The sequence below is a fragment of the Thalassophryne amazonica genome, chromosome 15, assembly GCF_902500255.1.
Source record: "Thalassophryne amazonica chromosome 15, fThaAma1.1, whole genome shotgun sequence".
Lineage (NCBI taxonomy): Eukaryota > Metazoa > Chordata > Actinopteri > Batrachoidiformes > Batrachoididae > Thalassophryne > Thalassophryne amazonica.
Window position 1 is genome coordinate 72743063 of NC_047117.1, and position 20070 is coordinate 72763132.

The 20070-nt window shown below is 40.9% G+C and overlaps 1 protein-coding gene across 1 annotated transcript in view; it reads right to left on the reverse strand.

Moving 5' to 3' along the window:
• The window catches only part of n4bp2 (NEDD4 binding protein 2), a 23784-nt gene continuing 3714 nt past the window's right edge, over window positions 1–20070 (reverse strand). Inside the window, 16 exon segments of the mRNA XM_034188796.1 lie at window positions 1–390; window positions 473–596; window positions 3289–3457; window positions 4343–4513; window positions 5995–6121; window positions 6283–6407; window positions 7405–7541; window positions 7544–7555; window positions 7760–7805; window positions 11932–12017; window positions 12137–14880; window positions 16172–16309; window positions 16451–16527; window positions 16820–16908; window positions 19250–19374; window positions 19995–20070. Coding sequence (XP_034044687.1) covers window positions 345–390; window positions 473–596; window positions 3289–3457; window positions 4343–4513; window positions 5995–6121; window positions 6283–6407; window positions 7405–7541; window positions 7544–7555; window positions 7760–7805; window positions 11932–12017; window positions 12137–14880; window positions 16172–16309; window positions 16451–16527; window positions 16820–16908; window positions 19250–19374; window positions 19995–20070 — 4292 coding nt within the window. The 3' untranslated portion in view covers window positions 1–344.

Consider the following 20070-nt stretch of genomic DNA (forward strand, 5'->3'; position numbering starts at 1 on the left):
AAAAAGAATGCAAATATAAAGCGAAATACAGCACGGTATTAAAAATGTACAATACTTCACTATAAAATATACACATTTGGTTTACAGACGTGCACTGAGCTGGAGTTGTCTCACGCCCCTGCACTTTTCTTTCCTTCACACACATTATAATCTGAATTACGATTAAAACCTTAATCGTAATTCCTTCCCACCCCAACTATTACACTGATGGAGGAAGACAGAAAGAAGGGATGATTTAAAAAAAGGGGGCGGGGGCAGCTCACTTGTGTGGAGATATGAAAGGGAGGGAGGGAGTTTTTAATCCACTGCTGCTTTAAAACAAATCCACCCGATGGGGGTTTGTTTCACTTCAACGAAACCAAAATGAGGCCCAGCTCTGGCTCAGTGAACCTGAGAGATGAAGAGATAAGACAAAGGTGAGTGAGTGTGAGGATGTTGTGCGACTTCTGTCAGTGTGTAGGTGTGCACGCACCTGTAGTGTTTGTTCGTGAGGTAGTCTTTAACGGCGGGACGGATGCGGGCCACGCCCCCCTGGCTGTGGTTCCCTTTTCCTGTGATGACAGAGAGCTGAGGCTGACACAAACCCTGCTCGCACTCTACACAGAAAGAGGCCAAATGAGAACCGCGCACAGACATGAGATCAAGAGCAGCAACATGCAGAAAGTGAAAGAAAAACACCTCAAACATTATCACCCACATGGTTTAGCTGAACTGTTGGACATCTCATCACATTTTTTCTGACTCACACTTCAAAATAATCATTTTGACGTTTGAGCCCAAAATATAGAAAGATCACACACGTAACCATTTTCTAAACCAAAAAACTGGAACACAGCTGTTTAAAAGGTTATTTTCCTGAACGCTTCATTTCTTTCTGATACAATAAAAGTCAACCTGCTGATAAACCTGTAATGGTTTTTGTATACAAATATACAGTGCATCCAGAAAGTATTCAGTGCTTCACTTTTTCCACAGCCTTATTCCAAATGGATGAAATTCATTTTTTCCTCAAAGTTCTACACATAACACCCATGATGGCAACATGAAAAAAGGCTTTTGAAATTTTATTAAAATGAAAAAAGAAAAATCATACATAAGTATTCACACCCTTTTCTTAACACTTTGTTGGTGCACCTGTTCTTCAACTTCAAACAAATTTATTAATCCCACAAGGGGCAATTAAGTTAGAACAGCACATAAAAACACAGTAACATAACATTTGAGAACAATAAAACAGACTTTGGTAAGGAATGTGGCAGCAATTACAGCCTCAGGTCTTCTTGAATATGATGCCACCAGCTTGGTGCACCTATCTTTGGTCAGTTTTGCTCATTCCTCTTTGCAGCACCTCTCAAGCTCCATCAGGTTGGATGGGGAGCGTCGGGGAACAGCCATTTTCAGATCTCTCCAGAGATGTTCAATCGCATTCAGGTCTGGGCTCTGGCTGGGCCACTCAAGGACATTCACAGTTGTCCTGAAGCCACTCCTTTGATATCTTGGCTGTGTGTTTAGGGTAATTTTCTGGCTGAAAGATGAACCGTCACCCTAGTCTGAGGTCAAGAGCTTTTTCATCCAGGATGACTTTGTACATTGCTGCATTCATCTTCCCTCAATCCTGACTAGTCTCCCAGTTCCTGCTGCTGAATAACATCCTCACAGGATGATGCTGCCACCACCATGCTTCACTGTAGGGATGGTGCCTGGTTTCCTCCAAACATGACACCTGGCATTCACACCACAGAGTTCAATCTCTGTCTCATCAGACCAGAGAATTTTGTTTCTCGTGGTCCGAGAGTCCTTCAGGTGCCTTTTGACAAGCTCCAGGTGGGCTACCATGGGCCTTTTACCAAGGAGTGGCTTCCGTCTGGCCACTCGACCATACAGGCCTGATTGGTGGATTGTTGCAGAGATGGTTGTCCTTCCTGAAGGTTCTCATCTCGCCACAGAGGAATGCTGGGGCTCTGACAGAGTGACCATTGGGTTCTTGGTCATCTCCTGATCGCTCAGTTTAGATGGGCAGCCAGCTCTAGGAAGAGTCCTGGTGGATCTGAACTTCTTCTTTATGGCAAAGGCTGTGAATACTTACGTACATGTGATTTCTTAGTTTATTTTATTTTTTTTGATTAATTTGCAAAAAAACTCAAAAAACAAAAAAAAAAAACAAACTTTTTTCACATTAACATTATGGGGTATTGTGTGTAGGATTTTGAGGAACAAAATGAATTTCATCCATTTTGGAATTTGTATTCAAAATAATCCAATTCTCAGTTAATGTTATGGTAATATCTAACCCTGAAACTTGTATGGATTTATCAGATTTTACTGTAAATGTGTGTATAAAGACTAAAGGTATAGATAACTTTCTGGAGAGGACTTTACAAACACTTACGCTTTTGGCTACATGACTCTGGACAAACACAAAGGCTAACAAGATAATGAATTTAACAGACTAATTCCAACCTCGTAGATCTTCACTTTTGGTCTGACATGAAAAATCTCCGGTTTAAAGAACGTTTGCCATTGAAAAAAAAAAAAATCAACCGACTGCAACACTAAACAGGTTCCCATTGCCCTTCAAATTGCATTATTTGATATGGTGAATAGAAAAACATAAAAAAAAAACCAAACATCTCAATTTTGTTTACACAAGCAATTGGTAGTTTTTCAGGCGATTTGAAAAAGCCACATTTTGCAAAACTGCACTGACATTCTAAAATATATGTAATGACAGTAAATTTGGACGGAGGACGAGACAGCTTATTAAGCCTAAAAAACAAACAAACAAAAAAAAAAAAATAAAAAAAATAACACTACGGCAATGTTAGATTTGGGGGGGGGGGGGGGGGGGGTGCCACGACTACTGATAAAATCATCATGAGACGACAAAATCCAGCAGTCTCATAACATCACTCATTGTAAACTGTCATTTCATAACTGTTTTTTGTCAACATTCTGAAAATATCGAATTTTGTGCAAATCTGGAATGGAAACCCGACTATTGACAGGTGTAGTAAATAAACAATGCTCTGGGTAGAGTGAAACAGGAAGGCGTTTGTAGAATATTTGGATGCTTAGAGATTGAATAAGCCTGTGTGTCTTGGCTCATTTTGTCTGTACTTCATATACAAACCAGTCGACAGCATTATGTGGCATGTAACACTTCCTTATATCAGGCTGAAACAAAATAATCAATGTCACTCGGTAATCCCGAATTACACAAACTCCATCTTGATTTGTAGCACAGCATTATCACAAAGTTTCTCCCGTTGTCTGGAGTCGATCCAGTACCTGACACTTTGTCCTCTAAGACCTGGGCCAGGGTCTGCAGGGCCTCTTTCACATGCAGCCCGTGGAGGTCCAGGATATTCCTGGGCAGCAGTGATGAGTTAGTCATCTGAAAGATGTGAAGTGCAGCACGGTGATTGGCCTCACGCATCCGCTGTCCATGAAGGTGTGCCTAGAAATCAGATTGGCACGTTTCAGACTCTTCTGTCTGCATTTTCTTCATTAGTGTGAGATTAGACGAGACAGAGGAATCATTTGACCATCAGAGTCTGCTGCCCCCTTAGTCACACTCACTCATCTTCAACCGGGACCGGGTCGTGGGGGCAACAGTTCCAGCAGGGGACCCCAAACTTCCCTTTCCATTACACTGCCCCCTTGGGATTTATTCATTTTAATTTCAGGATTAGACGTCACAGAAAATACTCAGCCGACATGGTGACATCCTGCTTTGTGTAAAACATTCAAGACATTCAGAAGCCAAAGGTGAAGGCAGTAATCTGTTTGTCTGTGGGGGATTTGGGGCTGTGATGGACTGAGTGGACAGCCACCGAATGCGGGTGCACAGAGATTCTGCACGTGAACAGAAGACGAGAACATAAAACTAACCGGGGGTCCACTGGCAAGCTAACGAACAAGTACAAAATGATAAACCGCTGGGGAAGGTTTCCGTCTGACGTCCACTCAAAGTTTTAACTATGCACAACATTTTCAGACAGACTCGTTGGACATCGGGTGACATCGGCTGACAAGGAACATGTTTAACAAATGAGAAAAGGATTTTTGCACGACATAAACTTATATCAAAATTTCATTTCTGTTATTCATGTTTGCTCACTCTGTCAGTGTGACAGCTGCTTTAAACCTTGAATAAGTCCTCTATGTCAAGCTGTAAATAACACTGAGGAAAATGGAAAAGGAACCATTTTATTTCAAAAAAAGAAACAAACAGCAAAAACAAAGTAAGTGCAGCCATATGCAGTTAAACTGCAGGAATGTCAAATAACACCATAAAAGAAAGTTTAATTTTGTTTTTGTAAGTATAGCTAAAGCTCCTTACTTGCTGTGCATAAAAGGAGGCTACTTCTTTGTGTCCTTGCTTGTAGGCCTCTGCAGCTTTGTCTAAACTCTCCAGCTGCCGGCTCCTCTGCAGACTGGCCTCCGCCCTGAAATCATCATACGCTGGGTCCTTTGTGTCCTGGTAGGAGTCCACAGCTGACTCCACAGACTTCTGTCTCGAAAAAGGAAATGGCAACACACACAGCTAATCAGAGCACGACGAGCAAACAAGAACACAGTGTGACTAAGTCAATGTGGAAACTGTGTCAGTGAGCAGGACTACTTTGTTTTGAGTGTTTACAGCACTGTGGCATTTCAGGGTTTTCACAAGAATGACTGCCCATGTTTTTTCTACTGTGCACATACACACAGGTCTGTAAGTAACTGGTTAGTGACAATTTGTCATTTTGCCTTTGTACACGACCACAATGAAGTTGAAATGAAACAATCAAGATGTGCTCATAGTGTAGAATTTCATCTTTAATAATTTATCAAACACATTACAGCAACCATTTCAGAATTAGACATTTTTATACCTGTTCAGAGACCAATACTACAGAGACAAACTAAATCTAAAGATTATTTTTAACACAAATTTATAGCCAATCTTCTTTAGACAAGTCAGTGGATGAACATATGAATATTTCCAAGTCAATAAATAGTTATTGTGTTTAACTTGCAGCAATCATTAATAAATGCAAACAGTATGGTAGAGTGTAGAAAATCTGTCTGACAAGGCACTTCTCAAAAACTAAGTGAATGTGCAAGGAGACAAGTGAAGGAAGCCACCAAGACATCCAGACAACTCTGAAGGAGTTACAGTCTTCTGTGCCTGTGACTGGAGCAACTCAGGACAGTGTGACCTTTGCATGTTCCATCACCAGTCACAAGACAACAGACCAAATCTAGGCACAAGTCTCCCAAGTGCCTTCTGGGAAAATGCATCTGAAATTTATCCTGAAACTGCATAATTGGACATGCCCTATGACTGCTGGGATAGGCTCCAGCCCCCCGTGGATAAGCGGTTGATGACGAGTGTGTGTGAGTGTATAAATGGATTGACTATGTATGAAAATGGTTGTAACTGGTTCAATATTTGGGTAAATGGTTCAATCAATATTTTTGATGAATCCCTTGATTTAAAGCTGAAATTCTACACTAAAAGCAAATGCTGTTTATTTCATTTCAACTCCATTGTGATGGCATGCAGAAGCAAAATTTTCTAAAACATTTGGCACTGTCCAATTAGGTATGCACCTGACTGTACCTCCTTGTTTTATTCTTACAGTCTATCAATTATGTGAAACCATAGAATAAATTAGTGAATTATGCTATATGAGTCTTGCTTTTTGTTCATCTGGATGTCACTGCAAAGCTGCAGTTTACAGTTAGTCATGTGTACAAGTTGTCAGATTTACAATCATCAGGTATGACTTCTGCATCATTATTATGACTAAAGTTTGTGAGTTTCACAAGAGCTAATTAATGATGAATAAACTCACAGGTGGAAAAATAGGTCAAAATAGGAACAAAAAAAAAAGAAAGAAAGAGAGAGTAGAGGAAAAAAAGATTATACACGAGACTGAACAGTAATTCCATGTATGTACTGGATCAACAGGGTTCTGTGGTTTCATCAGACCCTTCAGTATCTACCGTATTTCCCTCCTTGCTTGTTGCTCTCTGGTGGTCAGATCGAGTTGCTTCCGGCGCAACAACGGTCTTAACAGGTTCTTCATCCAACAGCGAGCGCAGAAACAGCTCTGTTTGTGTCAGGCTGTAACTGTAGATGTGAAAACACACACTGACACAAGCGTTTGCTACTATGCAAGTAAGACGTATGCAAGCCTGAAACACTTTAATCTAGTAGTGCTACAATTATGTGGTGTGTGCATGTGTGACAGATAAAACAGCAGAGGCTAAAAATCTACACTTGTGTCTTACTTATGGTCTTTGAAGATGTCCTGAAGAAAGTTCCTGTCGATATTGGGGAAGAGGGAATACAACTCCTTTTCTTTCAAGAGGGTAGCTCCTTGACGCCTGTCGACATCGGCACGACTTTGTCTAACCTGGGAACAAGGGATGGAAAAAAGGGGTTGTGATGGAAGGAAAGGATTCCAGAGTGAGACAGAAGCAGAAGACACACCAGAGTAACTATGGTAGCCTTTGCTGAGTTTTATTTAGTTATTTTGTTGATGCACAGTTTACATGTGGGAGGTAAGGCCAAAAATGTATTGGTTTATTTAAAAATCAGCCAGTAAAACAGATTTCAAACATTCAAACTGGTTTCAGGTTTTCACTACTGCAGGTCCATGCCATCCTCACTGATGTGCACCAACGGTTTTGTGCCTGCTTGTTTCTTGTTCACCACTGGGGGCAGTATCACACAGACAACCAGTGATGCCCAGAAAAAACAAACGACCCCCCCCCCCCACCCCCCCCCCCCCCCCCCCCCCCCCCACCCCCCCCCCCCCCCCCCCCAAAAAAAAAACGTTTTCAGCCTCTCAGGGCAACAGAGGATTTAATTTCCATGTGCTGAAATTCATTTGTGCTTTTTGAAGAGGAAAAGACATCTGTTTTCTCTGTTATCATAATCGTGATACTTTGTACTAGTGTGCATGGCTGTACATTAAAAGCCTCTGTGTTGTTTATTCTCCTGTAATTATTCTTTGTGTTGGTGGGACGTGATGCAGACATGCAGCGTCACAACAGGATAAACAGAATTCCTTGCCATCAAGCGATATGACAGTATTCACAAACTGTGAGCCAGTTGTAAATTTCAACCAGTATTCCAGTTCAGATGGTAGCAGCCAACGCTAACCTAACTCACCAACTCCAGTTTTGCAGTTTATTCCCATTTCTTCTGCAGATACATACAAGATGGCAATCAAAAATGGATCAAAACAATGAGACATTGGTCCCAATCCCCCTAAGTGAGACCATTCAAACAAGTAATGAAACCGAGGACTTCCTGGTGTACTTCCAGAGATCATAAAGCATGTATTCAACAAAGTATGACAAAACATTAAGAGTCATGAATGAGAAACTGTACCGTGTGTAGATTACCTTTTCCATGTTCTCATGCATAACCTGCTCCTCTTTCATAATGTTCCGAAGAGACCACGTGTGGGTGGGACACATTCCAGTGACCATTAATGGCTGTGTGTGTCTCCAGGGCTGCTGTTGGCCATCTGTGACTCCTGCCATTGTAGAGAACCTATGGTTGATGTTCAAAGGTAAAGAAATAAAATGGTGTTATCTCTCGAAATTCCAACATCACCATAACAGTTCATTTAAAAGGAATAACGCAGAGAAATAGTTGCACAGAAAAAAATGCTATAAGTGTGATGTTCTGAACCCATCGAGGTGAAGTCAAGGTGTAGTCACTGTGTGTGTGCGTGTGTTGGGTCTTCCAACTCACTTTGCTGAACTAAGTTACAGGAACGAGTTGCTCGTCTCTGCTTCTCCTGTAAAACAACATTCACCATGAAATTATTCAACTGACACACTCACTTGTAAAAACAAAGCACATTTTGACTTGTAATGTTTCAAGACCAACTGAAATCAAATCTTTTTATATGTACAGTTTCAGACTTGCTTTACATTACGCCTTAGCTAAAAATATCTACTTTTCCCAAAACATATATATTCCATTTATTCAAAACACAATGTGTGTACAGCAATAAAAAAAAAAATACAAGTCGTGGTTACAAGACAGACATATTTCAGTTTTTATTCACTGTGTCAGACTTTAAGTGTGTCAACAGATTGAATACCCCAAAGGTGCTCAGCAACTTGGAAATTTCCAGAGGATTCCAGAATTTGTCACTACTTTCAAATGTTTCCCAAAGACTATCTGGGATGACTGAGTTGGAACCTTACACAATGTAACACACTGAGGTTGACAAAATGGTTCATGAAAATTGAGTTGAATGTTTTTACAATGTGTATGATAACCTATGTCCACTACTATTGTTTTCCTTCCCATGGAGGTGAAAATCTTTACATCCACCCATCCATTTTCTATACCGGCTTACTCCAATTAAGGGTCACAGGGGCTGGAGCCCATCCCAGCAGTCACAGGGCATGAGGCGGGGTACATCCTGGACATGACACCAGTGTGTCGCAGGGCCTTTACATACAGACAATTGAATTATTTCAATTAATTGAAAGTGTAATTCCATAAAGCTATAAGATGACCATTTTAACCTTGGCTGATTGTTTCAGTGACTGGAAGCAAGAGTTCAGCCAGTAATATGAGACTGAAAAAAAAAAAACCCCACTACCCTGCAAAAATGTTAAATTGTTAAGCCCTCTTATCAACAGGTATGGATGTGTCTTGTGTTGCACCCTCAGCTGCTGAACTACTGACAAAAGCAGTGTATTATTCCACCAGGGAAAACCACACTGGCAGCTAACGTTAGTTAGCCTTCTAACTGAGCAGCATGTCAGCTGTAGGAGTGTAAACTCTAGAGGCTATCTAATTAGCTTTTGGGCAGTAGCACTGAGCTTGCCTACAAATGTCGACATTACTCAGTTTGGATGCTAAATGATGATGTGGATGCTCTTGGTTCACAAGCTGGAGTTACCAACCTCAACTTTCTTTACAATGTGCCAGCGACTCCACTGTTACAACAAAATAAGTTATTAAAAACTATGACCTGATTCCAAATAAAACAAAATACTGACCTTATTTCAAACACCTAGAAGCAAAACGCTGATATCCAAGTTTAAACCAGTATGTTAGTACAACAGTAGCAATTACAAAAAAAAAAAAAAAAAAAAAAAAGCAGTTTGGAATTGGCTGAAATAAAATGTTCTATATATGCTGAAGGTCACAGATAAGAGATTTGTGATCTGTATGGACCACACCCCACGGTTCAACACACATGAGCCATCTTGATGCACAGTTGCTGTAAAATCAAAGTGCAAGTGGATAAAAACAATTGTGCATTCACATGAATAGAGCATGTTAAAAGCAGAAAGCCTCAGCTGCTCATAGGCTGTGTACACACACACACACACACACACACACACACACACACACACACACACACACACACACACACACACACACACACACACACACACACACACACACACACACACACACACACACACACACAAGCTGTTGTCTTGTACTCCACTTGAGGCAACCTACTGCAAGGGTCAGTATAGCAACCATGACTTCAAAATATCAGCAGTTGAGGGCTGATTGTCCACCTCCTTTTCCCCTGGCCCTACCGAACTGAGTGCCAGGCTCAAAAAGCAGGTTGGGGCAAGGTGGCTGACTCCACTGAGTTCCATGGAAAAAAAAAAACGCCAAACTTTTCCTGACTTTTTCCAAGTGGTGCGCCTGCTCTGAAAAACTAATGTATTTAATATCCTGAAATGAAAGTGCTACATAAGTTATTATTGTTGTGATGCTCTTAATGTAGACATACTTATCTTAAAAAACAATGTGAAATTATAAACTTTGACCAGTTTTGCTTTATTGCTTCTTAAAAAAAAATCTTTTTTAATATAAAAACTACAAACCCACTCCAGTGGGAGTGGAGTGGATGGGTGCTGGACTCCATCAAGGCTGCTCCGTGTCATCAATCCTGTTTGTGATGTTCATGGACAGGATTTCAAAGCACAGTCAGGGACTGGAGGGTGTTCAGTTTGGTAACCTCAGAGTTGCATCTCTGCTTTTTGCAGATGATGTATGTCTGCTGGCTTCATCAGGCAGTGACCTCCAATGGGCACTGAGCAGGTTTGAGGCAGAGTGTTAAGTGAGTGGGACGAGAATCAGCACCTCCAAATCTGAGACCATGGTCCTCTGTTGGAAATCAGTGGATTGTCCCCTCTGGGTCAGGGGAGTGGAGGGGTTTAAGTATCTCGGGATCTTGATCATGAGTGGGGGTAAGCAGGAGCATGAGATTGATAGAAGTATGGGGTCTGATGTTTTACGGACGCTGTACCAGACCATCATGGTGAAGAAGGAGTTGAGTCAGAAGGTGAGGCTCTCAATTTATGCTCCTATCCTCACCTATGGTCATAAATTTTGGGTAATGACTGAAAGAATAAGATGGCAGATACAAGCAGCCAATTTCTCCGTTGGGTATCTGGACTTACACTCCTGCACAGTGTGAGAAGCTCAACTATCCGGGAGGGACTTGGAGTAGAGCCATTGCTTCTTCACATCAAAATGGGCACCTGCTGAGGACGCCTCCTGGTTGTCTATCTAGAGAGATCTTCCAGGCACATCCAACTGGGAGGAAACCCTGGGGAAGACCCAGGATATGCTGGAAAGATTATATTTCCCAGATGGCTTGGGAAAGCCTTGGGTTACTCTGGGAAGAGTTACAGGACTTGGCTGATAGGGAAGTGTGGTCTGAGCTAGTACTTTTACCCTGTTTTCATTCAGGACCATGGGTTTTAACTGTTCAACTTCTTTTTAAAGTTGATCAGGGGAAAAACAAACAAAAACTAGACTACGGCTCTTGTAGAGCGCAAACCACCGCCAACACTAGTTTCCAATTCCACAAATTTTTAATTTGGAAAAAAAATTTCAATGTCAAAGTCCTGTTAGAAGTGGCTTTTCAAAAGCTAAATTACATGTGATCCAATGTCAGGAGTAATTAGTTCATGCACTTGAATGGATTTTTTTTTTGTGGTGTTGTCAGGTTTTGTTTTTGGTTTCTGAATTCTTTTATAAATAATTTTCACAGAACATTGGTTATCTCTGCTATACACAATTTGTCATTGCTTTTTCGCACTTGGCTTCCAACTGATAACTACACGACAGACAAACAGGAATAAAATTGGAATCTCCATCCAATTTTGATAGTGTAGGTAAATCCATAACAGAAAAATGAGTGATTGAAGCACTTCTGATTGAGATTTAATGCAAAATGTTTACCAAATGGACTTTTCAATATTAAATTCAAATGTCCAAAAGATCCACAATCTGGATCAGATCCAGATCAAACTTTGTCAGTCAACAAAAGATACTACTCTACATAATGTTCAAATATAAAAGAAATTCTATCTTTTTTTTGACAGAGTTAAGATTTTTTGAAAATTCATTCAATGATAAAAGATAGGGATTGTTCCAATTTTCCAAAAACCTTTTCTGACTTTGACCTTGAAAATAATCAGTTCTTGCCTATCAGGATATTAATCATCTGTAAAAAATACAGGCTGTTCACAAACAGACAAACAAACAGGGGTGTAAACATAACCCGCCCAACTTTGTTGGCGGAGGTAAAAATAAATAAATCTGATCTGTGACTAAAAACTGTGATTCAATCTGAACTCTGGGTTTTGTCATCTGTTCCCCTCATTAGTCATAGAATTTGAACACCAACTCTGTTTCAAGTTACCCTCACATTTGTTTGACAGACATACGTATCAGTGGGAAGGACCTGAAAATTAAATTAAATTAATTAAAAAAAAAGAAACCCTTTTTGGTCAACAACTGTGTTTTTGCTTCATCATTTCAGCTGGATTTCAATTGAGAGAACAAAGGAGATTTGCAGATTAATCACTTCACAAATGACACAAAGTTTAGTCAAGTATGAAGACCAGATCTGTTTTTAATTAGCTCACTTGGATGGTTTCCTTCCACTTTTGATGGAGCATCTTAGCCAGGTTCAGGTCCATCTTCACTATGTAGTCTTCAGTGGTGCAGGTACCTGAATGACAGTCAAAGGAGGAGCAAAATATTATCAAAATACTCTGTGCCATTTTTACTGGCTCATCTTGTTAAAGAAGACTACATTTTACATTAAATACACAGCTATATGTTAGTTACCTGTGTCTACTCCGACAGGGCCAAACAATTCTGTCAGTTGTAATGCCAGTTCGGTGGGTAGTTTCAGCTCAACACTCTGAATGTTCAAGTGTCTGCTGCTGCCATCTTTCAAGTGTGTCCTTTCAATTCTCTCACGTTCACTGTTTTGTGCTCCCTCTCTTTCCAGTTCCTCGAGCTGATCCTGTAACAGTCGTTGGATCAAATCCATGGTGGCCTCCTCCGTATCAACTCTTGGCTCTTCAAATTTCACGCTGTCATCCAATCTCTTGCCACAAGCTCCAATAACTAGACCACTTTCTGATGACACGCTGCCTTCTGTCTCATTACAACTCTTCCCTTCTTTTACTGGTTTAAGTGAGCCAAGTTTTTCTTGAGGAGATTTTTCTGACTTTATGACTTTATTTGTACATGTAGATTCTGTACCTTCAAAACTGAGCAAGTCAGTATGATTGGCTGTTTCACCTGAGTCACCACCTGTTCCAGAGGTTAACCCCTGGGTCACATTAACAAAATCAGCTGTTCTGTCCACTGGTTGATCTTCAGAGTGATGCTCGTCTACCACTTTAGAACTTGACCTCGTGTCCACAACCATTAAGGTTCCACTCATGTCAGATCTGCCCTGCTCATCTTCATCCATAGTAACATCCTCCTCATCATCCTCGCCTCTGAAGAATCTCTCTCCAGAGTCCAGCAGCAGGTTGGTGGTCCACTCCAGGTCCTGATGGCACTTGTCATAAAGGTCTTCCAATGTATCAATGCTAACTTCTTTGAAATGACACTTGAGAATATTCAGGTTCTTGGGGCGGTCTTGGGGTGCCTCAAGCTCTTTCTCCTCCACTTGTGTGCCTTTCTCAAGCATCACACTGTAGGGTACCCCCTTGTGGTCAGATTGGTGAACTGCAGCTGCTGTGGAATTGGCACAGATTTCTGGAACAAAGCGGGATGAGTTGCCAGAGAGTACTGTGATATCACATGGTTGACTGTACACAGTGATACCCATTTCTTCAGTACTGTTGTTATTAAGATGCCATAAAACTGCAAAGTCTTTTGGTTCCGTCTGAGTCTGACAGCCTGTTTCTGTCAGAGGAAAAGGTGAGCGAGGATGCTGATGTGCCTCAGTGTCGGTGCTGGGGAGGGCTTCAATATACATCTCAACGTTTGGTTTGGGGTCCAGACTGGGTTTGTGGTTGGAATTAAAACTAGGTTCTACACTTGTGTTAAGACATTCCATTGTATTGTTTTGGTCTGGAGCTATGGCAGTTGGGTCGTCATTAAGACTGTTCAGTGATGAATCAATACAGTTGTGAGAGAAGGTGAGTGCCAGCTTACACAGCTTGCCTGACCTGCGACCCAAGCGCAGCTTTCGTTCCTGACTGCCACTGAAAGAATTATTTTCTGCCTCCACAGGTCTCTCGGTCTGACAGTGATCATCAATATGGTTGCCACCTGTCTCAGTTATACTGTCAGTTAAAGGTGTGGTTTCTGCACAGTCCTTTGTATCCTCCTCAGCATGACCAAGTCCCAACTCTGGAGCAACTTCATCTCTAAGGTTTTGGTTTCTCCCCTCATCGTGGTGTACCTCAGTCTCCACACTTTCAAGGACTGCTAGTGAGTGCACAGCAATAGCTGAGACAGAAGTTGCAGAATTTGGCAATTCCAAATTCCCAGAGTCAGCTTTTATACCACTCAAGAACACAGGAGTTGATGTTCTTATGTTTCTAGTCTCTTCATTTTCAATTTGAAGTTGCTCACCATCATCCATTCCGGAGTGTGAGCATTCCCAGATCATGCCAGGTTTGGGTGTTGACCAGTCTAACACACAATCCGGTAACTCAGCTCTACCACTGTTGGTAAACTTGTTAATTTGTTCTCCATCTTCACTGTCAGGGCTCTTGCTTTGGACCTCAAACCCGTTGCCATCCTCTCCATCCAATTTCTCTCCATGGTTAGTGGAAACGGGGGAGTCATGTGAGGTTTGAATGGTGGTCACACCTGTCTGAATAAGATCAAGAAGCTTCTGGAACTCTGTTTTATCATGGTCTGACTGCACACTGTTTTCATTTTCAGTGAAATCTGCTTCTTGAGTCACCTCACCTCCATCCTCCTCATTTTGTTGTTGGTTAATTTCTCTTTTCCTCAACTCTCTCTGCCTGAGGGGAGCTTCTGAAGGCCAATCCCCCACAAAATCCGAAAGCTTTATGCTTCCATCGCTTACCAACTCAACCCCTTCAGCTTCCTTGAAGTTCCTTTTCCCATCTCCTTCTTTCTCTGTTTGGTTCGTATCTTTCAGCAGATCAGCAGACTCCAGACTACCAAGATCTGCCCTCCTGCTTGGTTTCCTTCTCACCCTTTGTCCAATGGACTCAGAAAAAGCTACAGGTAGTTCATCTCCACAGTGCTCTTCAGTCAACACAGACTCTACAATGCAATCTGGAATTCCCTTGTCTTGTCTTGGATAACTCAGTTGTAACTGGTTATCCAATTTGGAATTTAAAGCCCCCAAATCTGTACCACCATCTTCATTTTGAATTTCAGGGTTATCCAAAGGCATTTCACAAGGGTGGAAATTCAGTGACTCTGCAGAATTGTAGCTGCTCTGTTGTAGCCTGTCCAACTCCAATAAACCGCCAATAGATGATACATCAGGAAGGGAGGAAAAAAGCTGCGAGCGGGATTTCTTACATTCTTCAGTCAAAGCAGGATGACCTACCAAGTCCGGACAAGGTTTTTCTGGAGAAACCAGCCTAGAGAAACAAATAGTCATACGTGCTACAATTAATGCAACTCTTAGTGAGTACAACTTAGTCTTTATCAAGCTTAAACATATCATCATACTGGTGCAGCTATTAAAAGTATACCTGGTATTGTGTGCACATCTGTCATTTGAATGTGTGTTCATTACATAAAATTGCTTCTTTACAATATTAGCCATAATTATGAGGTAAATATCACCTATATTTCTGCGCGTTATACAAAAATGCTAAGAGTACTGTAAAGCAGCATCTTTTCTCAAGATTACAAACCATGTCTCTTGATGCAAAAAATGTCAAAAAAATGCTTAATGTAAAAGTAGGTCGAATATTAAAAATCCACTGTAGTTATAGTGCGGATACACTTTCTAAAGTTCAGTATATGCAGTGTGTTATCATTGGGTTCTCATGTCAAGACAAAGCTGAGAATAATCTGTTTGAAACATCTGCAATCGCACACAGTTCAAGTATAAACCCTTGATGGAAACTAGATACTCCAGATGGTACTGAAATGAAAAATAATAAGGGGTGTAACAATTAAGCAATATGCATTGAAAACTGATTTTAAAGTAATAGATACAGCTAACAGTATGTCGCTAAATGGACACCTGAATCGATCTCAATGTACTTTAAATTGGCTGCCGGCTTGATGTTAACACTCTAAATCAACAGAGTTAAACTTTCTCTGCTACTTCTGCATCTTCAAACTCTCGAAAAAAGTTCAGAGGTCAGCGGGAGGCTTTTGCAAGTATGGACACAGGAACGATAACTTTGCCTGCGAGGCAGAAACAAAAGCAACATATCAGATAGTGGTATGAGATATAATGGATAAATGTACATGTCTGAATTTTATATTTGGTTCACAATTTGTTAATACTGTCATACCGCATCAGAGCCAGAAAGTTTTGCTATTTATGCTACTGTATGCTAACAAAAGCCGACTTCTTCTTCTGAAATACTTTGCTGCCCTCTGTGGTGATCAAATATCAAGCAGAGGCAGCGCCGATCTGCTGTGGCACTGATCGCAAAAACCTAAAGAAAGAACCTGTTTTTTTTCATGAAATATATATTTGAAAGTAAGCAAGGCCACTTTTATCTTATTCTAATCTATCACTGAAAATGAATGCCAATGTTACAGAACTGCATTAGATTCTATCCAATCAAATTGTTTCAAAATAAAAGTAGCATGCCTGAATCATACTGTTGCAATAATGTTTTCTTGAATCTTAATTGCATCCACTAATACTGACATGTTACAATACAAGTCTTGGAAGGTTAAACTTACTGTGAGTTTCTGCTCTCCGATAGGTGATGTTTCCACTCAGGCATCTGTGAACCCATAATGGACTGAACAGTGACGAACCGCTCGTATTTATTAAGCATGAGTCGGATTGTTTCCACTGGCACGTTGTGTGTGCTGCGTCTACACATATACAACAGAAACATAGAAACGACGAGTCAAATAAACAGATGTTTGGCAGCATTTAATCTTTTCTCTGTAAAAATATTTTTAGACTTAAAATTAATAACTAATATAACAGTAATTATAGTGCGTCTGACTCACCTCTCCAGTTCTCTAGGCTTGTTTTTCCACCAGGTGTCCGGCTCTCTGAAAAGCACCTTATATTTATGTTGCAGTGCCTAGGACATAAAAGGGACCAATTACTTTTGCAGTACATAAAATGTTTGTGGAATATATCATTCATTAGTCATTGTTCCTTGCGGTTGGCTTGCTTTCTTTTTTTGTCCTAGTGCATGCCAAAAAGAAGGCTGTGGAAATGGCCTAGATACAAAAGCAAAAATGGAGGACTTTATTTGAAGTTTTATTGTAACAGCATTAATTAATACAGTGGCTTATGCACTGCTTGTTGACTGAACTGGAAGATATCATACAGGAGATCATGACTGAGCTTTTGATGGAAAGCTGACTGACCTGAGTCACGTAGGGTTTCATCTCCCAGCCTTGTAAGTTGGTATTGTCAATAATGATGGGATTCAAGCCCTTTTCAAATGCCTCCTTGGCTATGGGATAAGGATGTAGTATGAGAAAAGTGGCAAACACAAATAAAAGACAATCAAAATGTGTCATTTCAGTATACAGGATATGCACAATGTCATCACGCACCACATGCATCATGGATTTTTTTGTCTAAGGTGATCATACTGTCAAAATCTCACACAATATCTACACAAGCACAAACTCACTGGTACTGGTAATCACCACTAACAAGGTGTGTGCTCTGATCTCTTGAGTCAATTTAATGGAGATTAAAGTTATAATAGGTTTGACATTACAATGATTCTAACTAATAATTAAAATGTCAACTATAGAAAATACTGCAGAAAAAGAGCAAGTGTCCACATGTGAAGATGTTATTATAGCTGAGAAGCCGTATGAAAGCACACATGCTTTTGTTTTTCACTTTCCTCTATGCATTCGGAAAGTATTCACACACTTCACTTTTTCCACATTTTGTTACATTACAGCCTTATTCCAAAATGGAGTAAATTAATTTTCCCCCTCACAATGACAACATGTTTTTTTTGGCAAATTTATTAAAAATAAACTAAGAAAATGAATATTCACAATTGGATCTGAATAGTCAAAGAGAGGTTATATTGGAATTCTGTGTCTCTCTGCCTAACCCAAACATGACAGCCTTATCAGCTACTGAAGGTTAAAATGCCCCGCTGTTTTCCTCCAGGATTTCAACAGCCATGGTGAAGCATTTGGCTCCCTCTCCATTTGCCCTCCCCTACAGACTCTACGCACACAGAGACTGATATGAACTCATCTGCACACGACGCACGCCCCCCACCCACCCCTACCCCTCTTTTGTGTTCCTGTCCCCACTCCCGCCCCAACCCGGCCTCCGCTCTGCCACTCTGGGAGGCCGCACAGCACAGCTGCAACCCCCGCCCCCAAGCTCGACTGTACGGGACACTGCTACGGCCTACACTCACTTTGCCATGGCGATGTGCTTTAAAGTTTAGCATACATAAACAAATCAAATGTATATGTGTGGTTGTTTTAATTCTGATGTGTGCCAATATTACATTCAACCAGTAATAATTGTGGATTAAATGCTGTATTTCTGAGGTAATTGGGTGTGAAGATAATTTCATTGCACTTGTTGTAATGACAATGAATCATCATTCATTCAAATCACATGAACATAAGTATTCACACCCTTTGCTCAATACTTTTGTTGATGCACCTTTGGCAGCAATTACAGCCTCAAGTCTTTTTGATTATGATGCCACAAATCTTGGTGCACCTATCTTTAGGCAGTTTGACCATTCCTCTTTGCAGCACCTCTCAAGTTCCATCAGGTTGGATGTGGAGCATCGGTGCACAGTCATTCACAGATACTCTGAGTGCTATGTGGAGTGCAGGTGGAGACGCTGATGTTTTCCAAGTGAAAACTGGCGTTCATCAGGGGTGTATTGTAGCTCCCACACTGTTCAATGTTTACATGGACTGGGTATTGGGTAGGGTTGTGGAAACCAGTGACTTGGGTGCTTTTGTTGGTGAGGAAAGGTTTAGTGACCTTGACTTTGCAGACAATCTTGTGATCTTTCAGAAATCAATGGATGCGCTGAATGCAGCTCTTGAGAAGCTGAGTGAGGAATCGGAGTGTCTGGGCTTCAGGATTTTAATGACTTCCTGGATTCAGCCATTAGAAGTGTATTTGGTGAAAGGGCTGAACTTGTAGAGACATTCACCTATCTCGGCAGTGACAGACATGTCTCTGGGTCCTCAGCCTTTAAGATAAAGAGGTGCCTGAGTCATGAGGTCACTGGACAGAGGTGTTTGGCGATGCAGATATCTTTGCTGGGTGGTTTCCATCCAGGACACAAGATGAGTCGGTGGTGTTGTGGATGTGGCAAAGTGTAGCACCAGACTTGTAGCACTTGACTTGCACTCAATTAGAAAAAAAGATCCCATCTTCAGCTGTCAGAGAATTATAAGGGCAGTGCAGAAAAACAAACAAACAAACAAACAAACAAACAAACAAACAAACAGAAAGCCTATAAAATAAATACTTGTTAATTAGTCACAACGGAGTTAAATGCTTGAACAATCATGATACTGATTTGGAGTCATATTGCCCAGACTTACAACAGAATCATCAGCTGAGACCTATCCTCTATACCTCAGGTCAAAACACAGGAAAACTGGACAAAAGTAATAGTGGTCAGTCATGAATAAAAAGACCGCATGCACGCACGCACGCACGCACGCACACACACACACACACACACACACACACACACACACACACACACACACACACACAAAGATCTCTTTCTCATGCTTTGTCAGGCATATCAAAACTGAATTGGTGGGTGTATTATTTACCACGCTTCTGGTTCCACTCATGGGCCTCCCCGAGGAGAGTGGGGTTAAAATGATACCCTCTGTTGAGACTGAAATAGTCGTCGGTGCTGAGTATAACTCCTCCTGGGTTATGTAGCAACATAGCTCTACAAGGACACACAAAAGGGAATTCACAGACTGACTGCTGTAATTACAGTGTGACATTTGCAACAGTGATTGTGAAAATATTTTTTTAGACAGACTCAATGTAACTTTTATATGCTGGAAAATGTTATCAATCACTGAATTGACCAGTACTAACAAGATTAATAAAATCTGAGTGTTTACGATGTTTAATGCTAAGCAGTGATTTGGACATTTATTTCACAAAGATCCTTCTGAGGCATAACATCTTTCCCAGGATCAGCAACACTAACCAAAAGACAAACAGAACCCTTTATGATAGGTGCAGGTTGCCTCATCTGTTCTCTGTCCTTGATAATGTCTGTGTGATAATCAGCCTGAACCATGATAAACATGAGTCTATTTGGTCTGAAGTGGCGTGCTTGATTAGTTGCACATATATGCAGTTTTTCTTATTAAATATTGTATACTGAAACCTGGAAGCTACACCACTGAGTTGCATCTATTGGTTTCTTCATATTCTGGCTGAAATTTAGGCAGACAGGTTTTTACTTAGCAAGCTGTACACAGTTTGGACGGAGCAGTGTCAAAGACAAAAAGAAAGCTCATCATATTGTTATTTAGACTATTCCACAAATCTTACCTAGCCAAGGTTGACTTGCCAGATCCTGGCACACCCCGCAGTAGCACGAGGACCTTTCCTTCCAAATGAAGCCTAT